The sequence below is a fragment of the Arthrobotrys flagrans genome, assembly GCF_004000055.1.
Source record: "Arthrobotrys flagrans strain CBS H-5679 chromosome Unknown unitig_0, whole genome shotgun sequence".
NCBI lineage: Eukaryota > Fungi > Ascomycota > Orbiliomycetes > Orbiliales > Orbiliaceae > Arthrobotrys > Arthrobotrys flagrans.
The window spans coordinates 4083477-4110310 of record NW_027137550.1 but is presented as its reverse complement, the minus strand read 5'-3'; the positions used below and the strand labels follow the sequence as shown (position 1 = coordinate 4110310).

The 26834-nt window shown below is 44.4% G+C and overlaps 9 protein-coding genes across 10 annotated transcripts; 6 read left to right on the top strand and 3 right to left on the bottom strand.

Annotated features, from left to right (window-relative positions):
* Positions 1 to 435: 435 nt before the first annotated feature.
* Positions 436 to 1995, bottom strand: DFL_004246 (uncharacterized protein; the record flags this gene model as incomplete). Of its 2 annotated transcripts, none has more annotated exons than XM_067633308.1 (1): positions 436 to 1995. In XM_067633308.1, one exon carries the CDS (start codon positions 1993 to 1995, stop codon positions 436 to 438), a length of 1560 nt encoding a protein of 519 aa, XP_067491490.1. The 2 variants fall into 2 exon arrangements, with proteins under 2 accessions (XP_067491490.1, XP_067491489.1); XM_067633307.1 differs by having other exon boundaries at positions 436 to 1518.
* Positions 1996 to 3140: 1145 nt separating this feature from the next.
* Positions 3141 to 4256, top strand: DFL_004245 (uncharacterized protein; the record flags this gene model as incomplete). The annotated part of the gene is made up of 1 exon (XM_067633306.1): positions 3141 to 4256. The coding sequence occupies one exon, from the start codon at positions 3141 to 3143 to the stop codon at positions 4254 to 4256; it is 1116 nt and encodes a 371-aa protein (XP_067491488.1).
* A 4724-nt stretch (positions 4257 to 8980) lies between these two features.
* Positions 8981 to 10926, top strand: DFL_004244 (uncharacterized protein; the record flags this gene model as incomplete). The annotated part of the gene is made up of 5 exons (XM_067633305.1): positions 8981 to 9383; positions 9443 to 10221; positions 10273 to 10470; positions 10529 to 10660; positions 10711 to 10926. The coding sequence occupies 5 exons, from the start codon at positions 8981 to 8983 to the stop codon at positions 10924 to 10926; spliced, it is 1728 nt and encodes a 575-aa protein (XP_067491487.1).
* Positions 10927 to 12979: 2053 nt separating this feature from the next.
* On the top strand, positions 12980 to 14042 carry DFL_004243 (uncharacterized protein; the record flags this gene model as incomplete). Its single annotated transcript, XM_067633304.1, has 3 exons — positions 12980 to 13363; positions 13430 to 13633; positions 13713 to 14042. The coding sequence occupies 3 exons, from the start codon at positions 12980 to 12982 to the stop codon at positions 14040 to 14042; spliced, it is 918 nt and encodes a 305-aa protein (XP_067491486.1).
* Positions 14043 to 14893: 851 nt separating this feature from the next.
* Positions 14894 to 16216, top strand: DFL_004242 (uncharacterized protein; the record flags this gene model as incomplete). Its single annotated transcript, XM_067633303.1, has 2 exons — positions 14894 to 15611; positions 15678 to 16216. The coding sequence occupies 2 exons, from the start codon at positions 14894 to 14896 to the stop codon at positions 16214 to 16216; spliced, it is 1257 nt and encodes a 418-aa protein (XP_067491485.1).
* A 145-nt stretch (positions 16217 to 16361) lies between these two features.
* DFL_004241 (uncharacterized protein) lies at positions 16362 to 18881 on the bottom strand (the record flags this gene model as incomplete). The annotated part of the gene is made up of 1 exon (XM_067633302.1): positions 16362 to 18881. The coding sequence occupies one exon, from the start codon at positions 18879 to 18881 to the stop codon at positions 16362 to 16364; it is 2520 nt and encodes an 839-aa protein (XP_067491484.1).
* Positions 18882 to 19610: 729 nt separating this feature from the next.
* Positions 19611 to 20099, top strand: DFL_004240 (uncharacterized protein; the record flags this gene model as incomplete). Its single annotated transcript, XM_067633301.1, has 1 exon — positions 19611 to 20099. The coding sequence occupies one exon, from the start codon at positions 19611 to 19613 to the stop codon at positions 20097 to 20099; it is 489 nt and encodes a 162-aa protein (XP_067491483.1).
* A 2160-nt stretch (positions 20100 to 22259) lies between these two features.
* DFL_004239 (uncharacterized protein) lies at positions 22260 to 23235 on the top strand (the record flags this gene model as incomplete). The annotated part of the gene is made up of 3 exons (XM_067633299.1): positions 22260 to 23036; positions 23121 to 23142; positions 23207 to 23235. The coding sequence occupies 3 exons, from the start codon at positions 22260 to 22262 to the stop codon at positions 23233 to 23235; spliced, it is 828 nt and encodes a 275-aa protein (XP_067491482.1).
* Positions 23236 to 23791: 556 nt separating this feature from the next.
* On the bottom strand, positions 23792 to 24650 carry DFL_004238 (uncharacterized protein; the record flags this gene model as incomplete). Its single annotated transcript, XM_067633298.1, has 2 exons — positions 23792 to 24190; positions 24273 to 24650. 2 exons carry the CDS (start codon positions 24648 to 24650, stop codon positions 23792 to 23794), a joined length of 777 nt encoding a protein of 258 aa, XP_067491481.1.
* Positions 24651 to 26834: the final 2184 nt, after the last annotated feature.

The following is a 26834-nucleotide window of genomic DNA, read 5'->3' as shown; positions in this document are numbered from 1 at the left end:
AACGACAGGAGAAATTTAAGGAAAGGACGTATCAAGGCATTTGGTGACGGCTGGCGGTCCCGCTTACATAGAGTCACTGCAGGCCGTTTGTACGCCATGGCTTCTGCAAGGAGCCGTTCAGGGGTGGTTGGGCTGCCCACATGCCTTGACAAGCTTGGCCTAAATCGTGTTACGTACCGACTTCGGGTGAAGAAGTTTGGATCATGGATACTTCAGCGAAAGCACCGAAAATACCGGCTGGTTAGGCTTCGGATGTATACAAATACATTAAAATGGATATTATATTAGTAGGCATGTGTATTTTATAAGCGCATTGTGCTTTAGAAAGGTCTAAGTTTCTATCGACCCAGCTAATCATGCAAATATATCTAGAATATCTGAGATATCGATATCGGCTGCCACTCGCTCATTTCATTCACTTGGTTCTGCCATAAACTACACTGGTTTTGTCGCTCGTTCGAAGCGAAACACTATTTGGGTAACATGAGTTTTGGTGGCAGTCGACGATTTGTTATATGCTAGTCGCCAGTTGCGGGGCTCCCCAAAAGACTTGATATTAGAAACAGCTTTTGTCCCCGCGGGAGCCAAAACTGTGATTGAATCATTCGCTAGCTGGAAACATCTCGCGAGGACAAAGTCCAACTCTTCCACGGACAACGGCTGAATCCCAGATAGCAAGAGGATATGGTCTACTCTCTGGTTGTACCGGGCTAGGAAACGAACCACTTCTTCGTGAATGAGTTCGTTATACTGCCCACTCTGTCGACACTGTTGAATTATTTTCTCTGAACCGTTGACTCCGATGAACTCGCTTCCTTCTGGTATCTGAGATATCGCCACGTTCCCGCATTCCAGATCTAGCACCTTGCCGTTATAGTAGAACGACGTTATATCCATAGGAATACCAGATGCATCCCACAAATCCTCTCCGTCGTTTGTTGATATTTCTCTAGTTTTCTGTTCGGGATGATCGAGGTAATAATTTGTGATGAACGTATTGAGAACAGCTCTATGCCCTCCGGGGAAATCATGCTGAACATCTAAATCCTCATACCTCGACCCGGTCTGGAAAAACCAAACCGGCATGGGATCAACTTCGATTATGAAAGGCTTTTTGTCGCTACTTCGAACTCGAAAGTCGACTTCACACCCCATATAACTCTGTTGTGCTCCAGTTTCTTCAAAGGCCTTCACCGCCACCGCTTGAAGTTCTTTGTATAGAATCGGGTCTTTCTCCTCGTCGAGTAAGCCATACCCGGAATCTTCGTGATATTTAACCTCGAATGTTAGAAACTGCTCTGATCCATTCTGCTTTCCGCCGTATTTGACGACAAGAGGAGTGAGCGCCACGGGGACGTAGCCCATAGCGAGTACGGCAACCGAAAACTCATCGCCGTCTATAAACTCCTGAATAACTAGATCCCTAGCATCCCTTCCAGCTTCTTCAAGAGACTTCACGTATTCCTCCGGATCCTTTTCCCCAAGTGCTTTCGCTCGCCGAAGTCGTTGAGCACGCATTCTAGGATTCAACTTGTTGATTGTAGCTTCGAGTTCCGCCTCATTTCGAACCAGTGAATTTTCATCAATGAGCTTGCTCGCATAATCAGCGGCCGGCTTCACGAATAAAGGAAAGTTGTTGGTGCCAGGGATAGGTAGATCTCCCAACCGTTTCGCATCAGCGAAGAAATCGAACTTGTCGCGTGCCCGCTCGAAACTTCGAACGCCGGCGGACGGTAAGTTAAGGGACTCGAAATACTTAATAGCTTTGAATCCAGCGATAGCATCGTCTCTTGTCCCCCACATGAAAACGAGGTAGAAGTCATATCCTTCTGCGATTGCTTCATCGATTTGGGTCTTCGCGGTGGCCTTGACGATGTACTTGTTTTCGAAGGTGTGTTGGTCAGTGAAAAGACCAGGATCTTGCCAGATATCTCCAGGATCTTCGTCGCCGGCTCCTATGTCTTCCTCTGACGAGTGGAGGCAGCAGATTTTCATATTGTCGCTTTGTTGATTTTTATATACGTTTGGACGAGCTAGCGCTATCGAGTGTAGATATATAAATGTGGTATAGAGTAGACAGTTACTTGTTAAGCCTTGCGCCTGGGGCAGGCCAATCGATCGGGTACGGTTAAGTGGAATATAAGATCTTGAAATTGATAGCCTCCCAAGCCATAGCCCGTAGATGTGTCTAAGCTGAAGTGGGTCGTGGCATCATGCAGGACATCGAATCGGGTGGGGCAAGCCAGCTCGTTAACCGCTAGCTCTAAAACGGCATCCTGAACCGTATCAGTCCAGTAGCAACTCACAGGTGTCTAGCAGCTCGCAGCTAGCAGACGAGTTGGCCTCATGGGAAAGTGTCGAATAAATTTCTGGAATTTATGTTACAGCCCTTCGGGTGTGCTTTGCGGCCGTTTAAAGATTATTCCATGGTTCTGAATATATCGAATATAATAGCACTGGAAGTATTAATATGCATAGGTTCCCGCAAGGTTTCATAGTACCAAGCAAGAATCATGTGTTGGTATGGCTTCCTTTCAAGCTTTCGAATTTCGAAGATTTCACTTAATTCTTCAACCACTCTCCAGTATTCTTATAGTTTATCATCGACTAAGTTGAAGATAACCTTTTCCAAGACAAATTACCCGTCAAGAATGACTAACAAATGCATCTATGCTAAATCGAAAGCAGAAGCAAAGCTCGAAAATCCAACAGTAGAATGCGTTGTATACCCTGCTTTGAATCGGTCCACATCTACATTCACATTTAATATAAAATACGGGAAAGGAATTCAGACAGGTAAGTGATTACCAATGATCATATAATTTGGTTATATCAAATTTAGCGCTCCCGTCAGTACATATCTCGGGTTCTCGTACGTATGTTTTCACGTCAATATACTCACCATCGGGGAAGTCTAGCCGAATTTTGACGAAGGCGTTCTCAGTTTCGGATAGGGTTATTCGATCCCAAGCCTGCATACAGGATAGCCAGATCGCAAATAATTTAGTTCAACGTACAATTCCGCTGCAATGACCTTTCCAAACATAACCTCCTTCCGTTCACGTCGCACTGATTTCATATTACCTTGGCTATCTTAGTTATTATAATCCTCTGAGGATCATACCTAAAAAACTATAGTCATGACTTCCATCGTCATTTCGAGGGCCCCATACCAACTCTCTGGTCGCCTCTACGCCCCAGAGGCTCCTACGACGAATTACTCCCCGGCAATAATAGTAGTACCACCATCAAACGCTGTGAAAGAACAATTTCCGTCAACATATGCGCGCCTACTATCCCGGCGCCCGCATAACTTCTATACAATATGCTACGATCCTTCACATTTCGGCGCTTCTGGTGGGAACCCTAGATATCTCGAAGATCCAAATGCAAGGGTAGCAGATATATCAACTATTGTGGATTATTTAATGAGAGAAGTTAGAAGGGTTGATAAACAAAAGATTGGAGTAATGGGAATATGCATGGGGGGTGGCTATGCCATTGCAGCGGCGAAAAAGGATTGGAGGATTAAAGCTGTTGCTACTGTTAATTTGGTCAATATTGGAGATTGGTTTAGAATCGGGTGGGAGGGAAGAGAGTCAGTGGAGAAGCATACGGAAACGATGAAGACTGTAGGAGACGAAAGAAGGAAGGAATTGAGGATGAGGCCGTCTTCGTCGAGTTCAGGATTATCTGGGATTTCTCTGGGTCCAAGTGTTATTTCACTACCTTCGACACCCGTCGACACAAGAAGAAGCGTGACACCGACCTTTGATAGCTATAGACGACCATCAACGCCTACCAGTCCAGGTTTTAGAGAACCCTATACTGGAGCAGAAGAAGAAATGGGAAAACTCGTTCTGTTCATCCCCGCCACAAACGAAAAATCACATGTGGATCTACAAGAACTGACAGAATATTATACAACACCCCGCGCATTTCACCCTCGAGCGGAGAACATATTACTACAGCAAAGCCTACCGCTGATATTGACTTTCGATGCATTTGATTTTGTAGGGACGTTTTTGAAAGCGCCAGTGTTTTGCATGATTGGAGGGACGGCGGGGAGTAGGTGGCACACAGACAGACTTGATATAATGTTGAGGCGAGGTAGTCAAAGTGGTATTAGAGGCGTTAATAAGTTGGTATTTGTGGAAGGAGTGGGACATGTTGACTTTTTTGATGGATTTGAGGAGATTGATAGGGCGGTGGGAGATATTGGGGCGTGGATGAGAGAGAAGTTAACAGGGCCCTAAGCGGTCCATATGGACTTTTAAATTTGATAAACATTGTTCAGGTGGTTGGGAATAGAAATCCATTAATATCAATTAACAATTCAATTTGTCTCTCTTTAAGAATCTTTATTCACTGTTATCTGAGAGTTTATTGTTACCTAGATTAAGGCCTCTAATCCCGACTTGTTGGTTTGGAATCCACGTGCGCTTCTAGAGATCTATATATATCGATTTATATAAGGTAATACCGTGCCATATTACCAATTCTCATTATACTTATTAATACCATTGATGCAGCACAGATGGATCGACAATTGTAGATTTTAGATCATTAGTTAGACAGCGGAGAGTTATTGAGTAAACACAGGCCACAATTTTGCAGTCAACCATTTCGATTTAAACCACTAATCAACATCAGAACTACAACAACTTAAGCGCGTTCCTCCAGCCTATCTGCCTAGGCGCCTAGCACATATATTTCTGAATTGAGCTCGAGCTCAAGATCTAATTCGTCATCCAGATCCACTTCAAACCGTCCTATTTCTCCTCCACATCCCCCACGTCATTTTCGTCATCCTATTTCTACTTCTGGGACTTTGGCATGTAAAATGTATCCAGATAGCGAATTTAAAGGGCCACTATGGCAAATCGACTTTAGAAAAAGACAAACTCGACAGCATCCGCTAGCACAAAGCCTTTGCGCGGAACTACAAAATTTCACCATAGTGCGGCGTCCACCCAGGGGAATTGTGGAGCATTCCACAATCCTTGAGGGAAATCGCCCACCTTCTAGCTGGATTCAAGGAACAGAAGCACCAAGAGATATTTGAAGTATGGTTCGCCAATTTCATGTATTCGTCGAATATGATCGAGCATGCCGGTCTCAGTATCACAGATACGATAAATATTGTAAGAAGGATACTGGTGGGCTCTGAACGCGAGTCACAATATAACTTTTTTAAGTCTCTCACCCAGGATATCATATCAATGAGGGAGGTCATTCAACATGCTCAGCTTTCTTATACCTGAAAGAGCGAATATCTAAGTATGGGAGTCTTTCAAAAGAAAGCCTCTTGGAATGCCACCGCACTCTTACAAACAAGATTCCTTCGAGTGACGAGGTTCAAGGGTATCAGGGTCTGTACCGGAACCGCGAGGCAACTGTCGGAAAGCCCCTATACGGAGGACAAGAGAAGAAATTTCTTGTTATCCGTCGGATATAGTCCCAGAACGAATGAATGCTTGGCTGGGCCGTTACAATGCCGCCCTCAATGGCTCTTGCGACTCTCTGGCCGTGGTATCAGAGCTCAAGATCGAGTGTCTGAAAATCCATCCATTTCTCGATGGAAACGGGCGAATGCCGAGGACTCTTTTTAACAGCATCATTACGAACTACTATCCACATACCCTGATTATCTTCGGGGAATCTAAACATGAACGAATTAGATATCGCCATGCAATTCGAGCGTCGATTAAGAGGCAAGCTCCAGAAATCCTTTCATTTTTTGCCTTGCAAGGAGCTGCTAGATCCTCATTATAGCGACTCGAGGATTTTGGAGCAAACGATCAACTCCCGGATTTGAGCCAGATCAAAGACAGTCTAAGCTTTATTGCTGGGAGGAATCAGTCCGAGGATCTAACGTTATAACATTACCCCAACTGGAAGGCTTATCAATCAATTGAAACCTCGAAAGCAATATATGAATAAACTGTGGATATGTATTTAATTTTCTATGAAGTTACGGCATCAATGGCCGTATACAAGCCATAGCACAAAATGAATTGTGGGGATTGTATGGGTAACCATTGAGTTGGCCAGTGCCACGGCCGACCAAACACTTGAAGAAATAGGAGAATACATTTTCAAAGAAAATGCAGTTGGAACCCTGGAATGTTGAGACAAATACCTTGCTAGAAATCCATTGAGCTGGAATAGAGGATTACCAAACTGTCGGGTGCATTTATATACTGATACGAGAGAGAATGACGGCTGCCGAAATCAAAAGAACCAAACGGCTTCACGAATTCAACCACATGCACTGGCGATCAATTGAAACAGATATGGCAACACTAGGTACTTCTTAAGTAATACTAAAACTTCAATATAACGCTATAAAAGCTAGAAATCACACGGCCAAACGAATATCACCACTTACACATCTCGAGAAGACGTCATAGTGCCAGAGCAAGCGATTCGGAAAAATCAAACAAAAAGTGCGCCGGCGAAGCGAAGTTTACTAATATGATTGGATCCCAAGTGCGGCAGGCTTCGAAGATATAATATTCCAACAGTTTTTAAACTGTTTTTGTTTTATCTGCGTAAACGCACGTTCTCTGCATGTGCAGATATATGAGCATCTTTGAGCTAGTTTTTTTTTACCATATCAAGTTGCCGCCAACCCTCTCTCGATCATCCTCCCAAATCAGCCTCAAATGCTCCGAGTAAGTATTCCGGATTTCTCTTGCTGTAATTTCAATCAAGTAACGTAAACTGTAAAGTCAACCCTGGGGCCGGCCGCAGCATCTACGATCTCGTCCCCGTCTCCGTCGTCATCGTCCTTTTTTCCATCTTTGTCCTCACGACCACCCTCGGCTTCGTCCTCTTCTTAACCTTTTTTCTCGCTTTTGAGTTTCGTTTTACTCCTCACCTTTAATTTTCACACTTCAAGCTAATTCTTTTCATCTTTTTTCTTAAAGGCGGATCGAATAGTGATTGCACTAATACCAGGGGTGTGTTTAATTTAATCTTATAATCCAATAATTCAGAAAAGTTTATTTGTTGATTTTTGTTTCTCTAATTTTCTAGATGGCATTTGTGCTTTGGTGGAATGTAGCAAGCTGCAAGAAATTGAAGGAGGATATACATCAGTTGGGTTTTAAGATGAAGAGATTGGATGATAAGATGGAAAGGTTGTGTGATATGTTCGGCGCTAAAATGGAGCAGTTGGATACTAAGATGGATAGGTTATTGGAAAAGGCGGCTGCTATTCGTTGGTGGTAATAGATACAGTCGTTTGTATTTACACAAGCCCACAACATGGATACCAGTTGGTGGGGTTATGCACAATCGGCCCTACCCGCAGGTATGCATACGTATGTTACTAGTGGTGGTTCACGAATTAGTAGTTCACAAGTATAGGCTGACCAGCTGGTAGTCTACGAGCAGGAAGGCTGGAGATTATAGTTCACTTGCAAATTGAATCGCGTATGAGTTATTACTTCACAGACTGAATTGATCATGCTATGTGGCCTCGAGACTAATTCTGTGGCGATACTCAACCTCGCTAAGGAAGAACAAGATTGAGCACGCTGGAAAATATTGGTCTCCAGGTTGATGCCAAGCACAAACAAGCTTCCGTGCCGTGGTCCTCATGAGCCCAATGCGTCCGCACTCGAATAATGAAAGATTCGATTCATACATATACCTATGCATCTCAATTTTCTTAGCTTAGACCGTCACTTCTTTAATGTTAACAGGTTAGGTCCCTTCATATGTATTTCTTCCATCCTAACTTGAGGAAAGAAACTCGAGACGAAATATCGACCCTGATTTTCAGAACTTCTTCGAGCATAGAACTGAGGTTCCGGAAGCCGGTCCAACGTAATCCCTGTTAAGGACGATACACTGAACCCCATGCCCAACATGCACGGTGGGGATGTGAGATAGCCAATCCCTTCTCTAGTTATGAAGACTCAACCAATAGATAGTATCTTAACTTAACAAGCAATTGCCAATTGCAGAGGCGAAAACAGGTGCGAACCGTTGACCAGGGTCGTGACAGCTCGTGGCGAATAGAGACTGGGCCTTGCAGGGGTATTTCAACCTTTTCTAGGATAACAAACATATGGTATAGGGCTTGAAGCTGAACAAAACCTTATTTTGAAGCCACGACTAGTAGCTAGTCGACCTCACTTCAACACACTTTGTATGGCAGGTTCACAGGTAGGTACCTAGGTTCATAGGCAGGTTAGTGATTTCGTGTCTACCTAGATTCAAGACTAACAGACAGGTAGGGCTTAGATTTATATTATTATACTTACTAGTTTGTGGATTTACCTATGTATTTGTCTGTGGCTATAGACCTTCAACTTATTGGCGAATTTAATGAAGCTTGCTTACCTATTTCTACAGTGATGGTACTGCGGTGCTACTGAAATTTTCATGAAATGGATAAGACTGCAGTCCTATTATGATAGACTATGTCCAGCATTGCGTTGCATAATGGGAAGACTCCCAATTCGGCTTAGTCTATCATATGGCTACACACGAAAATGTGTGTTGGATTTCGATTCCACAACGCAGGTCATTCAAGTAATTAACGAAACGACCCACTCAACCGAGTGTGGCGACCGTTGACGTCGACAGGGCGCCTTTAAGCAAGCTCAGCCGTCCCAGATGCATGAATTTCGCGTCAGGATGCCGAAAGTAGCTCGGTAAGCCTCGCAAGTCTTTTCACCAAGACTGCATGTTATCCACCCTGCAATCCAAAAACAGAGGGCAAACCCGTCCGCATGAAGACGGGGGATAAAAACAGTCGCTTTCTGATTGACGCATCATTTGCATAACGTATTTTCATGGACAGATGGCCATTTCGGCGTTTCTAAAAAAAAAATTATGTATATAAAAAGTAGATGATTCCATGTGGGAATGGGAATAAGCGGTGTGTTTAGTTCGATATCTTCTAGACGTTAACTTTGAGACTAGTCAAACCTCGACCTTTTAGACCTTCGTAAGTATGAGGCCGATGGAGAACAACCTCAGAACTATCGACGGAAGTCGACCCATCGAAAATGGGTTGTATCCACACCCTCTAGATACATTCTCGAGACCTTTACTCTATCGAGAGCAGTGTCTCCGCAAATTCTCTGCACAGTTTCGCGAAGAAAAAGATTGGACACAAAAGCTCGCTGATCGCAGTTTCGTCGCCAACAAGCTAAGAGAAGCTGCATCTGTAGACTGCGCTTTACTTGGCGAAAAGATACACATCTGGAGTAAAGAGGATGTGGAGCTCGTGTATAGAGAGTTAACGGAGGGTTATAAACCATACGTCGAGAAGTGGAAGAAGACCGGGTTACAGCCTGATGTAGATGGTGTTTGGAGGGTAGACGATTTCGTCGATGGGGGCTTAAGACAGGAACTTATCAAAGGTTGCCATTTGAGCTTCCATCTTGATGTCATTACGATGTATGTGCTAAAGGGATCATAGCTACCAAAACCCTCGAAGCAGACCCAGAGAAACCGTGGCATTCAGTTATCGGCCGGCAGCTACTAGATCTCGTCCATCCCTGCGACTACCCACTTGTTTACGGCCATTCGAAAACAATTGACGGTGAGCCAGTAGAGGCGCCAAAACTTCGGGAACCTAGTCATGGAGACTCGACCGATTATTACCCCCCGGAATATCATTATTCTGAAAAGTTTTGTTGGCTGCCCTCGGAATTCGAAATTTCAGATAACGGAGAAACGAAAATAGCTTCATATGTCAACAATTTAGCCTTAGAGCAAGAGAAGACTCTATTTTACCCGATTTTAGAGAAGATATTCTCGAAATTTATACCGCTATTCAATCATGTTCTAGCGGACCTGAAGCGGGAGACTCACGAGTTAAGGAGGGTGGAATATCAAGAATACCGAGAACAACAAAAGTCGATTTCCGGGAAGTCGGTTTCAGAGGATGTTTACAAGAAGACAAGAGATAGACTGTTTAGGCAATTCGAAAAGGGCGAGAAACTTACTGCAGATGTAATAATCGAACCCGAGACACCCAATATATTCAAACGATTTGTTCCGTTTCATAAGCGGACGGAGACTTTGTTTGGTGGGAATCCTCCCAGCTTCGTATGGGAGCCACCTCCAGAGAGTCTGTTACGAATCATTGGGCTCGAGGGTACTACAGTAAAAGTTATCGTCAAAATGGCGACTCTAATCCTAACGCCGGAGAAACCGCGATCTACTGGGGGGCCTTGGCATGTGGAGGGGTTGAAGGTATGTATATATCTTGAAGGTCCTTTAGGCGGCATCGTACTAATTGAACAGAATGAACGAATTGTTGCAACAGGTATTTACTATTACGATCAAGAAAATGTTACCCCCTCTTCCTTAGGATTTCGTCGGGCTGTCCGTGATATGTCACTTTGCATGGAAGGGGAGTGTCAAGGGTTATCAGGGAAGTATAATGCACGACATCAGATATACAGTCGTGCTGCTCAGGAGATTGGAAGCATTGCTACCAAGGTAATCATACCCTTTAATCATGAAAGCCTGAGGATCACGGCTAATATAATATATATAGAACAATCGAGCAATCGTATTTCCGAATATCTACCAGCACCAAACCCAGCCTCTCGAACTCATTGATAAGACCAAGAATGGTTACCGCAGGATTCTCGCATTCTTTATATGCGATCCCTCAGGGTTACACGAGGTGATATCTTAAATATCTTAACATGCTAGAGTGGCGCTGACAGTTACTAGATTCCTACCACAAGATCTGTTCCACCACAGCAACCAGGCGTACGAGCGGCGGCTATGAAGAAGCTTCGTGACTCCGGCGATCTGGACTTACCCTTCATGATGTTAGAAACTATCACGAAAGATCTGCCGTCCACTATATCTCGAGAGGATAACGAAAGGTATCGGAGAGAATTGATGGAAGAACGGACAAAGCTTAATGGGAACACCCGGGCATGATATACCTATACAAATTCTACTCTACATATATGAAGGGGTAGCAACAAGCCATAGTTATAATTATTCTTAGAATTCGAATATATATTCGACCTGGTTTCGTACACCGACGTCAAAGGGAGAAACTACTTTGTTTGCGACATCAGTATTCTGGTACCAGCGCATATAATCAGACTCTTCTAGCCTAGAAACTTAGCTGATACTGATAAATCTCGACTTAATTAGATTTATTGATTTATTTTGGCAATATTCATATGAATATTTCCCTTAAAGAATCATTGATTAATAGAAGTAATTGCACGCTATAAGATTATGCGCGCTATAGACTTTAAGTACTTTCGTGGCTGTATCTGTTGTATTTTGTGGCACAAACACGAAATATCTAGATCTGTGCCCGCTTGCTCGCATCAAATCGGTTCCGTCAAACAGGAAACCGGCTACTATAGCTACCGATCTTGGAGCTGAGCTTAATTTCCAGCTCTAGACGTTCCTCCAGGACCCCTTCATCAACAAAGATTGAAATAACTTTAAGGCCCGAAGGTTGTTTATCATTGTCTTGGTAAGAGATAAGCTCCCCAGGTGAATGTTGCGCCATCTTTATAATACTAAAAAGTTGATAAATACTTAGTAATTGCTAGCGTGTCATGATGCAGCTATACGAGGTAATGACTCCTAGCATGCCTACCCGCATCAGTTGTCGCCAAAGAAAGGAATAATAGCAGCTAGCTCTTATTGATTAAAAAAGCCTTAACTCCGGTTCTCTGGGAAAGAGCGAGTATTATTGCAGGCCCGAAGTATCTGTCCTCGTCATGAAGCTATCAGTTGTCCAGGGATCTATTGAAACGTAGATTAGTGCCTTTGTAGAAAAGTCCAGCGCTAGCAAGAGCTCACTTTTGTTTCTGCAGTAATAATCAGACAGGAATTTAGAAAAGGGGTCCTTTGGCACTGATTGAGCATTTTGATGCCTCGAAGTCGTTTCGAGTTATGGTATCAATACTGTCAAGTGGGTTGCTCCTCGACGTTTAGACAGGGGTTTGGTTAGAATCAAAATGGGGGGTTTTTTTTTTTTGAAATTCACGATGCAAGCCACGACAAATGCCACGTTAGAATCCCCAAAACACCTCACGATCTGATCGATAAGAATGTTTCTTTTATCCACTTTAGATACCCTGGTTTTTTCTTATCCCATCTTTGCGCTTTTTCTTCTAATATTAGTATTTTAGCTTATGCGGTTCACGGGGACCTAAATTACGTAGCCCCGCATTCGCAAGGCTATGCCTAGGTGCCCAACCCTGTTAGGGAACGCAACCAGTCTACGACGTTGAGAGATTTTTTTTCGTGACGAATTTTGAAGAATTCAAAAGAAATCTCTAACAAGGACATCGTGGGAAAGAAAAATACTGCACTCGTCATACATATTACCTACATCTTCTCAAAGCAAGAATCTCTGTCCTTTTATGTGTACTCCTGGTGGCTATGCAAACAATTTTAATTTGTATTGAAATTCTTCAGATTGAGGCTTGATACGAGAATTTAAGGTTGGCCTGCCTTCTCTGTCGCCAGTCCGCGGCGTCCGCCAAAAGGAACAAGCTATTCTTGGCTACCTAACCAATGGTAAGGAGAAAATATGATGCGACCGAACGCGCGGCCCTTCGAATTCGAACTGAGGGCTACCTCATGGTCTGTTTGCGTTTCTGTGCTGCAGCAAAGCCGGGCGCAGGACGTCGGACGACTGGGTGCTGCCTCGTATTGAAGAAGGATATCTAGTGTATCAATTGATTGAAGAGGCTCTCTGCAGGGCCAGGTACTGAGGATTTCAATTTTCGTCTTTGTCATATATATCCCCTCACCCCAAAATTGAAATACTCTTTTGTCAGCAAATTTCGAGCCGCTCATTTTCAACATATATTTTGAGAATCAAAATTTACAACATTATCAACACTTTTACTTTTCAGTTTATCATACATTTCTAGAGTAAAGGGTTTCGATTTATTTCTTTTGTATCGTGACGATAAAGGATATCCTATAAAGGACCTATTCCTTTTGATAAATAAAAATGGCAGCGCCAGCTTACTCAAAAGTCCCTACCGAGGAGCCATCGTCTCCGGCCCGTATACTCACGCCGGATTTTCCAGTCAATATCGAGTCTCCTAGGCCTTCTACTCCTCCTTCCATCATTCCAGTCCTCCCTCCAAGCTATCCAACTGTTCACCGACCTCCACCAACAGCCTTCATAGGTACTACTAATGAAGGCGACGATGATAGTGACGATGTGAGGACCATTAATATCAACATGACGATCAAGATCCCCAAGAGCTTCGACTTTCCATGTTTCCGTCGTCGTCGGTGCAGAAGGGATCCAACCTTCGCAACTCGTGATGGGTACGAAATTCCGCGCGAGGAAAAGAAGAGACGATTTATCGCTATCATGATGGTTTTCGTAAGATCTCTTCCAATTAAATCCCACTTGAAATCTTAGAATAGTCGGTATTGACAGTGATGATAGGCCTACTTCACTTTTCTTCTCTGCGGTGCCGTTGCCTGGGGAATTCATGATAGCCTCAACGTCTGGGAATACTCACATCTACCACTCGCCCTTACAACCTTCACAGCCCCCATCGAGTTCTTCGTCGTCGGAGCTACCATCCTCCTCGTCCGACGATTCAACGAACAGAAGAGGCCTGGCTTCAAATTCGCAATTTTGGCAATTGTAAGCTCCATTCTCTTAGTTATTCTTTATATTATGAGCATTCTTCGATTATGTTTGTTTTTAACACCCATTAAAATAGATCAACGCCACAATGTTCATTCTCCATGTCATCATAATAATTATTGCTTCCGGTCCCTGGACTCATACCTTCGGCTACGGCTGGCATTACGGCGGAAAGCTAAGGGCTATTGTTGGGCTTACCCTCTATAGCGTCAGCGGTATGACTGCAGTCAAGCTACTCTTGGGAATCTGGACTTTCAAGCGATTGGCAAAGAAGGATGGTACTTTGAAGAGACATCTTAGGGCATTCCGGGAAGAGATCAGACAATACGTAGATGGAGAAGAGCCATCCCGTGTTGAAGAGGGTGATGCGAGGAGGTCTCAGGAGGGTGGTGTCTTCTTAGCCTAATTAAATTGATTAGGAGGTGGAAGGGGTTTGGGGCTCTAAACGGGGGGTTTACTCAGGGAATATTGTGAATGGACATGTCTTCTGGTATCATTTGCTTGTCAACATTCTCAAATGAAATCGGATGGAAAGAGAAATACGGTACTGATGCGGGTTATCTTTTTTGATTTCTTCAATTACCGTCACTCGTTTAACATGCTCCTCCAATTATCTCGATCGAGCCCTCTGTATATCGGTATATTAATATCGATATCAAGGTCGAAATGGTTGGGTACGAGACAAGTCGATATCAAGGAACATGTCAACTAGCAGCTTTGACTTGATGCCCATAATTTTTGACAAAATGAAGCTCGATATTTGATACTGGAGCTAAGGAGTACTTTAACGGAATATTTTTCACAAGCAATAAAACTAGTCGCTCGTTATATTTATTTGCGTTCATAGCGGTCCGATTTCAACAGATATCCTTCCACCTTGTATTTTTCTAGTACAAACTTTGCACATACATAGCGGTTGACTGACCCATATATTTTCAAAACCTCAGATCTGCCTACAATTTAACCCTTTGCTTTTGGTACCATATTCAAGTTGTTCAGTTTTTTTCTTTCTGTATTGCTGCTATTGCGGCCATAGCTTTTATTGTCGAAGTTGAGTTTAGGTTGGGATGAAGATTATGTGCACTGCAGGTTTGGAACCGAGCCTCCCACGAACGACCACCTATTCAATCAATACCACTCCTTTCGACGACTGGAAAAAAATAGAGAATCTGGTATTCATATGCATCTATCATATCCAGGGTAGATATACACTCTTTAGTTTCTCGGAGATATATTGGAATTCTTCATAAGATTATAATGGCGGACGTCGACCCCGCAGCTACAGTCTCTAACACAACCCCAACCACAACCTCAAACGAACCCCCTCCCCCCCCTCCCCGCCCAACCTTCAACCGCGACCGTAACATCAAATACTGGCTTCGCTGCCTGCGCACCCTCCTGCCTACCGACTACACCTCGAACGACCTTAACCGGACCTCCCTAGCCTTCTTCTGCGTCAACGGTCTTTCCATCCTCGGTGAACTTGGCAATCTTACTAAACCCGAAGAACGTGCGCAATGGGTAGACTGGCTGTACGGCTGCCAACTCCCATCCGGTGGAGGTTTCCGTGCCTCTCCCGCGACAGATATAAAGGAGAATTTATCTGATTCAAACCGTATCTGGGATCCCGCGACTCTCCCGGGAACTTTTTTCTGCCTGATCACGCTACTCTCACTCAGCGACGATCTAACGCGTGTTAACCGCGAAGATACACTGGAATGGCTGGCTACGTTACAACGTGCCGATGGGAGCTTCGCGGAGATGCATAGCGGTATAAATGAGAAAGAAGATACTGCGACACGAGATCCGAGGTTTATATACCTTGCTGCGGCGGTACGGTGGCTTTTGAGGGGCGAGGAGGGGAGCTTATCGCGTGAGGTGAGGGATATCGATGTCGACCAGGCAGTACGATATGTTCAATCCTGCGAGGCATATGACTATGGATATGGAAGCCGACCAGGTGCCGAGTCTCATGGTAATACTATACCCATTCTACCATCGATCGTGGTTACATGACTAATGAACGGCGTATTGAACACAGCCGGTCATACGTTCTGTGCAATCTCAGCTCTATCGCTCCTCGGCCGTCTTAACCCACCCAAAGAACCAGTATCTTATCCAATTGGCCTTCCAAATCCTTCTAAAACCTTACACTGGCTCCTATCTCGTCAAAATGCACCTACTGACCCTGAAGCCTTTGACCCGAGTTCACACATCTCCCCGCCACCCCCACCATTCCCACCATCTGATGCACACAACGGCTTTAACGGTCGCGATAACAAACGCACAGATACCTGTTATAGCTTCTGGGTGATTGGTTCTTTAGATCTGATGAAAAAAGCACACCTTGTAAATTCAGAGAGTAATCGCGAGTACTTACTTGAAGATACAGCACATCGAATCGGCGGGTTCGGAAAGTGGGCTGGTGCCCCACCAGATGTCCTTCACAGCTGTTTAGGGATGGTTAGTTTAGGTATATTCCGTGAGGAGGGTATTAATCGAGTAGACAGCGCACTTTGTACTGCGTTACAGACGAGGGAGTGGGCCGAGAGCTTAGAGTGGAGAAGGAAGAAGATATGATCAGTCATATAAGATTATTTGATATTATAAACGACTTGAAAAAGTCCACCAGATACCAAGCATATTTTCAGCATTAGAGCATTATATGGTACAAATATACACCGCTAAAAGCCTACCTTTTCCCTTCTATTCATTTAAGATGATTCTACCTGCCCTCATGCTTGAGGAGTCCTCTAGCTCGTCTTCTTTCCTCCCTCGTCAACCTCCACTCCACCGCTTCCCCGGATGCATTCCCCTCTTCAGCCTCACTATCCTTCTTCAATACCTCCACCACTTCATCTTCCTCCATATTCAATATCATCACGATCTCACTCGCCTTCACAAACTCCTCTCTCAATCCATACTTCCCCTCCCTCACCACAACGCCAATAACCCCACTAACATCTCTCTCCAACCTAATCGCTCCAAGCTCATTGATCTTCCCCGCCAAACCCCACAACCTCTTCGCAAGCAAATTCGCAACACTTGTCGCCGTCGTTTTCAACAACTTGTCATAACTATTCGCCGTCAAAACCCTCTTCAACGGGAACACCAAGTGATGAAATCCGGTTGCAAATCGTGAAGTAACTGCATTAGCCCCCCTTCCTTCCCCATCGCTTTCATCTTCAACTTGATGAGCGCTATTCAAATCCACTTCTCGAACTATATACTCTATACCCGAGAAGCTTTCTGACATTAGCGGTCGTAACCGTGGTCGGATGACTTGGTTGAAGATCACTTCGACTGCATTATCATGCAAATTCCCTGCTCTTAATGTGAACCCGCTAACTAGCGAGTTCAGGGCATTCTTAACACTATCCGCCTCCCCTACAAACGGGAATTGCGATTCCAATCCTTCTTTCTCTTTCCTTGGTTGCTGGGGCCCATCCTCGGAAGGCTCCAAAAATGTGTGAATAATTCGAGTAATATAGTCGATACTAACATCCAGATTATTCGTCAACACGCAAAAGGCGACGACTTTGTCATCCGGCGGTGGTGAATTGACGTTATTACTCTTTGGATAGCTATCATGCTGCATTCGTCGCTGCATCATGCCGACAAAGTCGCTCTCCAGTATACGTTTTACCGAAGCAATGATCTTAAGGACAAGAGTCGAGGATAGTGTTGATAAACTTCGTTTTAGGACATTGCGGACGAGGTACATTACGTCGTCGACGGAGAGGGTGATGTATGGCGTTGTGGTGTTTTTCAACGGTCTTGATGGATTCAAGTGAAGGTCTGGAGGTAGTTCATCAAGTTGGAAGGCTTTCTCGACGGAACGGCGGAAGAAGAATGTGGTCATGACTTCGAAGGGTGTTGATAGTTTTGCGTCGACTCGAGTGGAGAGGACGGACTTTTTGATAACGGGTGGTATGACTAGTGGTGCTTCTGGGGAACTGCCATTTGGAGAGGCAGGCGGCTCTGTAGGCGGAGGGAGACATTTCCGGGCTATGAAGCGTGAGTAGAGTGACCATCGTGAGAGCATAACCCCAATTTCGTTTAAATGACTGTCAATTTCTTTGACATCGACGCTATCATCTTCACTATTTCGACTGGCACCTATGGCCCCTGGGCGCGGCGAGCTACTGCGAGGGGTCCCAGCAGAGGCCGATGGTGTGGAGAGGAAGGACTGAACAAGGAAAGAGAAGGCATAGGATTTGATATCCGAGAGCTTTCTCTGAATACTCCTCTCCTCCCAGAAGCTATCAATCACAATACCACCCTGTGTATCGACCTCAATTTGCAGTTTATCTATAACCTTGACCATTCTTCCAACTCCATAATGTCTCTCGACTAGCGGGGTATGTCGTTCCACCAGTCCCGCCATATACTCAAACAACGATTGTAGCGATCCTGCATAAAACGACGGTCCGTCATTCTTCCTCCCTCTTACAGCCCTCATCCTCTCCGCCACTCCTCTACACACATATCCACCATAAACTTCGAGACCAGTATCCGATCTCCCAATTAACGGGAATAACTTGAAGTACCGCGTAATCTTCTCCCCATCACCCGCTTTAGCAGCCTTATCGAATTCCCTTAAGAACAATCCACACAAACTTTCCGCAGCATTCAACAAAGTTTTCGCCGGTGGCTCAGGTTCTTCGGATGTAGGCACCATTTCCTCTGCGAATTCTGAGTGTAGAATATGCTCTGGTACCAATGCTGCACGGGCGAGGTAATTCGCAGCAGTTTCCCAGTCCTGTGCGGCACCCATACTGCCTGACACCCCAAGAACACAAGTTTTGAGCTCCACAACTGCTTCGACGAAGGAAAGCGTTTGGCGCACATTTTCCTGCTCGATATCTAGCTGCTTTACGGCAGAGGAGATACGAGAGGCTGTACTAGACGCAGAAGACAGCATTCCCGCAGATAGACCTCGTGCAGCGACGACTTGGGTGCCAAGTCTGGCCCGAATAAGGTCCAATCTGGACAGCTCACGGGAGAGCTCATCCTGTGAAGCCAGTAGGGCAGAAAGACGGGAGGATATCTTAGATTCTTGAATTGTAAGATTTGCGAGACATTCTTGGATTTCAGAAACGGTGGAGGCTTGGTCAATGCTTGTTAGTGTGGTGGAGAGCTCATCGTCTGAGGGGATATCCTCTGTTTCGTCGTTCTGGTTATATGTGGGGTTCTTGGAGGGGTCGACGGTGCCATTGAGGCTGCCGTGTCGGTTGTGCGCCATCGGCTAGCATCAGCGACGCAATCGCGATGGCGAAATGGTCGATATCGATAGCAGAAGGGATGAGGTTGACGTTGACGTTGGAGGTGTCGTGGAGCTTAGCTTCCAAGGTGACACGGTTAGCCGGGGTTTAAATGACCACATGGCCAACACATCTAGCTTAGGCTGATTTCGATATTAATGCATTACTCTGCCATAATGTCAATGCGCTTACAAGTTCTCTATATTAAATTCAAAAGCTGTTCCTTTTTGGTTAATGGCTCTCGAAATGATGTCAGAGTTTCAGTAGTATCAAAACCTGGTGTGGAATAAGTGGCACATGTGGCGCAGCTAGCCCATAGACATTTTGTTTCATGATCCCATTGTCCTGTTTCAAGATGTCCACTACATAGGAAAGTTGAAATATCCCCTAGAGAATTCTGTCTTTCTTCATTTATAAGATATCCTATATATAGCGCAAATCTTTGACTAATATGGTTGCCTTTGCTGTGAACAAATCGTCTCATTGCGCCGAACTCTAGAAGTAGTATGGAACCCGGCCTAGACACCCCCTCGTAGACCTCTATCTGGACTCTCCAGAAATCCTATAAGTAGTGTACCGTTGATAGCTGTAGAAATTTCAAGGGCCAGTTGGCCTAGCTCCTTGGGCTTTTGTTCCAAACCTTCGTCAATTTCCTTAAACACAGTCTTTTCGGCCTATTGTACATTTTTACACCCGCAACCGACACTAAAATGTCAAGCCCTGCTCATATACAATGCACCTCGAGCTTATCCAGCCTCCTTGCCACCGAAATACCCTCATACCCTACTTCTAGGACACATTCTCCACTATTCTACACTTCTGAGGATAGCGAAGACAACGACGAATTAATCTATCCTCACGAAGATGGTGATTCTGAAAACGACAGCCTCGAAGACACTGAAGACGGCGATGCTGCCGTGCTCTATGGGAGTACCTTCGATCTAGGCTCGACATATTCAGCCAGTATCAATCTTCTCAGAGATGAGGATGCGAGTTGTTTGAATTTTACGAATTTCGACGATGTACCGGTTGATTTGAGAAAGGCTTGGGTGGAACAATGGGGGTTTATTGAAGGGGATGATGAAAACGATGGGGATGATCTAGAGAATCACGAAATTGAAACTGCGACAGTGGGAAGGGTTTTTAGGGCGAATTCTGTGACTATGGTAGATGTTGAGGAACACAAATTTAATGTATAACTAAGTAATACCGTATATTCGGGACGATTTTGTATGAATTTTGGATCTTTTTTTCTTTCTTTCTAATATTTTCTTGGTGGGTATGATCTTTCGATACAGGATCAGCCATCAACCTCTGCATCGAGTCGGTCGATCTGGAGGTTCACCCATTGAACATCAGGATCGCTCTCATCAATATAATAAGGGTTCCTTAATTGACTCATTTCAAGCATCCACCGTGCTTCAATCACCCTCCGTCTCTTCCATCTTGTAGTTTGCTTAGACGTCCACTTCTGATCTGTGAGCTCATCCCAGAACTCATCCACATCTTGGTGCATTTCGAGTTCATCCCAAAGATTTCTTTGAAACCGATAATCAGCGGGCTTTCCAGAAGGCAGTATAACAAAACAGTCCTCTGTTGTCTAATCTCCCTTGATCTTTCGCTCTGGAAGATCATAGGCAGTTTCAATGTGACATGCGCTCATAGCTAAATTAAGCTCTTGTAATTGTGGGAACCGTTGGCTTTTGAGATGTCCCAAAACCTCAAACCAATCGTCCATTTCATTCGGCATTCAGTGATATCAATGGCTTCAATACCATCAGAATTTCTTAAGAGGGCTTTCAAATCCATCGGTGTAATTGCAACGCTCACTAGTTTGAGTCTCTTTAACTCGGGGAGTTCGAAGTCTTTACATTAGTATGATTTGCGTCTGCCTGGGCTCGGGGCATCTCTGAAAGGCATTCGTGAGTTTCCGATAGTAAGGTCCTCAACTTTGCTCCCCATGGCGGCTATAAGGGACCAAAAATGCGCCGTCGCGTTAGGGTTTTCGCATTGAACTAATGTTTGGATCTCTAGAGACTTAAAGTTGCAAAACGTCGTTCTGCAGTCCTTCAGTAATTTTGCGGTTGTGAGTGGTTTGAATTTAGGCATTTGGATTGCGGCTTTCGGACCCTTTATAGTTTCAATCGTTGTTTTCCCGGCCGCAATAATTGCATCTATTGTCGGTTTCCAGTATCCCACGGCATTCGTGCCGCTATTAACATCGAACTCGATAATTTAAGATGCGTTAAAGTTGAAAATGCCTTGGCCAGCAACGGCACGACTTGAAGATTTCTTAAACCGTCATATGTATGCATATGACGGCTCCAGGCCTGAGAAATAATTACATGTTGCATATAGGGGGAGCTTCGGACCCGGCAGCGGCAGCAATCAGCCGTTTGATACATTCGGGTATTAAATTAATTCGAATGGTTTTGAAAACTTGATACCAGAATTGTTCTTTGAATCTGGTATTGTAGTCTTTTGATAATAGTCGGACTTTGCCAAGATCTGACGGTCTGAGACCTTCTGCAAAGATCATGTCCACTAATTCTTGTGGGAGGGAGAGCAAAGACATTTGGTGGAGGTTCAATTCGATTTGATAGTGGTCGTCAAAGGGGGAAGAGTACTTGTGATCGATTGATAGTGTAGTGATGAGGCTTGAAGAGATTGTATGGATAATTAACTAGTACACAATTCACGACCCTAGATCCACACACCTATATTATATATTAGCTATTAGGTACCAAAAAGCAACCTTCGGAAATTGAAAATCTCTGTCAGTTTTTCAAATGGCTGGCAACGTCGCAACAACTCGGTGAAATACGTTAACCCTACCATGTATTAGCCTGGCCAGGCAGCTATAGAGCTATGCATGTGCATACTACTTCTAAATATTAGTCTAGATCTACCCGGCACGAGGGACAAGGTAGCACTAGAAGATTAAGCATTTATAGTCCATAATTGTAACCTAACTCGCTGACTTCAAACTCAATCAATTCCTTAGCCCAAGGCTAGAATGTTTCTGTTCGACGGAAAGAATATTTCTAGAACCTCCCGCGTGCCCGCATACTGCGGTAGCTCCCACATCCACCAATAATCATTCATGGTTTTGCTGGGCCCGGATTTGATGCACGGATAAAGACGTCGAGACGAGATCGAGACGAGAAATTGTGGGAACTACTCGCTCAACACCAAACCTTAAGGTTCGTCGAGACGATGTTCCTTCCACCCCGCAAGTTCCATATAAAACGCCCCTCCTCCCTAAGAAACATACCATATTCATACTTCAAGCTTCATAGGATCTCTTATCGCGATATCTTAAGCGTGCCTATTTACCCATCTAAACAATTACCATCACAATGTCTTCCTACGAACCCCAGCCATACCCAACCACCACCCTCCTAGCCTACAAGACCGCCGCTATCACCGGTGGCGTCACAGGTATCGGCCGTGCCATAGTCAAGGAATTAATCCACCAAGGTGCCACCGTTTCCATAAACCACCTAGACGATGCCTCCTCCAAAGCCTCCTTTGATTCCCTAAAATCCGAAATCGCAGCTACCCTCTCAGATCCCACAGAAATTGACTCGATCCTTCTAAACGTCCCCGGCGATATCTCACAGCCCGAAACATCCACAGAATTCATTGCTAAGACGATAGAAAAATTCGGTAAATTGGATATATTCGTTTCTAATGCTGGGATATGTGATTTTCATGAATTTCTTTCTTTGCCACCGGAGTTGTATCAGAAACATCGAGCTGTGAATTTGGATGGGGCGTATTATTCTACTCAAGCTGCTGCGAATGCTATGAAGTCGTTCGGGAAGGGTGGTAGCATTATCGCTATATCTTCTATTTCGGCTTTAGTTGGTGGAGCGGGGCAGACACACTATACACCTACGAAAGCAGGTGTTCTGAGCTTAATGCAGAGTGCAGCATGTGCCTTGGGACAGTACGGAATTAGGTGTAATGCTATACTTCCGGGCGTCATTCGGACAAGATTGAATGAAGAAGACTTGAAGGATGAGGAGAAGCGGAAGTACATGGAAGGGAGAATGGCTCTAGGAAGACTAGGGCATCCGACCGATATTGCTGGACCCGTGGTGTTTTTGGCAAGTGATTTATCGAGATACATGGTATGTATACCCATCACCCTTCTTTTATCAGCCTGTTTCTCTTGATATAGACTTGAAATACTAATTACAACAATAATAATATAGACCGGAGCGCAATTATTAGTCGGTAAGTTACCAAATTACCCCTTCATTTAAATTCGGTACGTCTTATTAACACACGAGAAAAATAGATGGCGGTGCATTCGTAAACTTTCAGTGATAAGTTTACAGTCATAGGAATATCAAAGTTCATAGCACCTCGTCAAAGAGAGCCTTTCATTTTCCATAGTTAACTAGACCTAGTTTGAGAGTTTCTCGTTTTGATATACAATATCATAAAGGCATATATTTCCAGTACTGCAATAGTACAAAAATGTAGTAAAGGCAAAAAGATTATCAAAGCCAAAACCCGCATGGACGAGGTATCGACATCTCCCTCCACTACTTCTCGCTCCTCGTAAAAATAAAATAAAACAAAACAAAATAAAATAAAATAAAAACAAGAGAAAAAAGTTAACTCAAAGAACAATTATTTGCTCCCAAGAAACCCCTTACCATCAAACTCAATGCAGGTATTTCGTCGGGTATATTGCCCCCCAATCCGGAGATATTTGCGCCGGTTGTGTACTTGTTTTTTGTTTTGTTTTGTTTTGTTTTGTCGCTTCGAAGATAAAATGCTGTCAAAGACAAGGGATATAAAAAAAAGAGATATAGCGGAAAAGACTGTCACAAGTTCAAAAAATCAATATCACCGCCCTTCATGGTCCAGATCTTGTTCAAGAGGTAACAGCATCAACAATCGCATCGACATCCTTTCCGGACCCCTCACTCGATTCACTGGCACTCTCTTCTTCTCTACCCTTGATCGGAGGATCTCTGATCATACTGAACAGGGTACAAGTGCCATCTCCATCATCACACTTAACCTCCTTCACAAATCTAAACTTCATCTTTTCGTAAATCTTGACGTTGGGCTCAAACTTCGAGCTTTCAAGGTAACACGGGATACCTTCTGAATCTGCAATATCGAAAACCTCATTCATGAGTCTCTTTCCGATACCCTTTCCTTGGCAATCAGGGTGGATTGCGAGGATGTTGCAAAACCAATATCCTTCCGGATTAGTCCAGACTGAGGATTGTAGTTTGGATTGCGATTCTTTCCAGAGGTAGTAGCGCTGTGAATTGTAGAAAATATTTTGCGTCAGCCCGGATTAATCGAGAAAGAACATACAGGTGAGTGAGTATACAAGTAGATACCTTAACTTTCAATCCACCCCTCCCAAACCTCGTGTTCATCCCCAATTGTCTAAACCACAACACCCAATCCTGCCACCAGTCATCCCAAGTCGGCTTTTCATCCAGTGGCTTCGGTCCGACCCACATTGCTACACCAGCACATCTACGTTCCGGGGTATGTGCGACATAGATGTGACCATTTCGCATACCCCACTTCATACGAATTGTAAGTGAGGCATGATTTCGTTTCGGCGAGAATTTAGAGCGATCGTATATCCAATCAGCGAACGGGTCACCAGCGAAGGCGAGTTGGATAGTCTCGATTGCGCCGTCAACGTCTGCGACTTCGAGTCGGGAAATTTCGAGTTTTGAATGCGAAGTTGGTTTTGAATTCGCCATGCTGGGTGGTTTTTCTCAATTGATCTTGGTGCAACTCTGAGCCACTTGTATTTGATATTTGATTTTGAGAGAAAGAAAAAAGAAGAAAATCGATTACGATATTTGAAATGCGATTTTATGGAAGGTCTCTCGACAAGCTAAATGATGCTACGAAGCGGGGTGAATGGATAGGAATGGAATAGGATAGGATAGGATTGTAGGATCTAGACTACGGAGGATCTAATCTTTACAAAACCTAAACGGTATCAATATCGTATTCTCTTCCTTTTCCTTCGAGTTTTTTACTCCCGTCCACGTTATCGAATTCAATATCGCCAAATGCTGAGGCTGATTGAGTTGTTAGTGTTGGCGTTGTCGGGTAGATGGAAGACCGGGGGTTGTTTAGTCGAATTGGGGTTCGAGATGTTTGACTTCGAACCTAATTGGCCGCGAAGCTGTTCAATTCACTGTGGAGCAGTCAAGTAAGTAGCAGTGATGAAGATGGTGATAATGCTGTGAAGTGGGAAGCCAGACGGAGTATATGAAGAAAATCCGGAGAAATCTCTGTCAGAGTTCTTTGCAATCTAAAAAAAAAAAAACTTCCGAGATAGGGAAGACCGGGTCGATTCAAGAAGGATGTAAAAGAGGCCGGTGAGACTTAAGCTTAATGGGTCCCGAAGTCGTCCTCACGAGAGCAAGTGACTGCGGCTTCGTCCGCGAATGGCTGGCTGGACCTGCGCCGTTCGCTCAGAACGGCATCCGTCTCGAAGCAAATATGCCAAACCGATACTTAAATGTCTTGTAACTTTTCCAGCCACTGGGCTACCTCAGCATGCATTTGGTGTCTTCACGATACTCTCTTGCATTGTCACTTTTCGTCCTCGAGCTCTTCTCATCTTGTAATCGGTTTTGTATCAGCGGAGACTTAACCCACACGGCTGCAGCTTTGTTATCCAAGAGGAATAGTATCAACCCCCATGTGGTAATAGACCCTTGTCCATGGGAAAGGAATCCCAGCTTACCAGAAACCGTAACAAACCCCACGTTTTCGGGTAATGGAGGACCATCTCATGCCCAGGCCCATCATGCATCTCTATGTGATATCGTTACACATCACCAAAGGCTTCTTCGAGAGGAACGCTTACACCTGCCTTTTCAGGCATGATACCGGCCGTGATCAGATGCACGTACGCATTCTTTTTACTTTTCGTGATGGTTATAATATGCGAAGGTTAGACAACGGGTTCGTTGAATGTCTAGTGGCTTTCTCATAACTGGGATCATGGATTCTGGTTGGGTAACGGCGGGTAGTGGGGAAGGAGACTTGAAAATGCAAAAAAAAACGATGCATTCAACATTCGCTCAACGGGTTCGAAGATGGTCTTGGCGGATGCATACAATGTGATCATGTGACGAAGTGACCAATGCCCCTACCGTTTTCTCACGATGGCTTGGCGGGCTGTCATTTCATTTGCCGACGGAGGATGGCTGACTCGTGAGAACACTCCCCACTTCGACGTCGAAGTAGCTGGAATGCTTAACCTTGGTTCAGTTCAAAATCGCAAAGATGTGGGGAAGCTCAGGCTAGGAACGAGCTTAAGCATTGACAACACCACCTGCAAAAATTCCCTGACTAAGCAGGCGACAATAAAACAATGCAGTTGTGGGTCGCAGATTTCTTGATTGCTTTGGTTGCATAAAAAGACCAGATCCTGATATAAAAAGGCCTTATTTCAAGGTTTAATAATCAGTATCTTGATGTCAACAGGGCCTTCAAAAATTGCTGCACGGCAACCTCCTCCAACAGGCATTTTTAAAGTTAATCTACTTCGTTTATGTCCTGATATCTAGCCAGCCAGTACTATTCGCCAGACTTGACCACAATCCCAAGAATCCATGGCCATGTGGGTCCATGGTTGCATTTGCCTTCCGGCATTCAATGCGCAAAAACAACAGCCGAACCCAGCCGTGGCGCTGTCGTTATCAATAGTTACGAATCCTATCCAACAGGCTAATCAAATTCAAGATGTCATGAACGATAAATCAGGTTTTAGATACAATATATTAATAACATATTTATACACAAATGATCACAAGGTGCGTTGGGTGGCAAACTAAAGCAGTATCTTTGACAGATTCGCTAAAGCTAGCCCAACGCTAGGAGAGATCCATGGATCTAAAAGCCTGGTTGTAGAAATTGTGGAA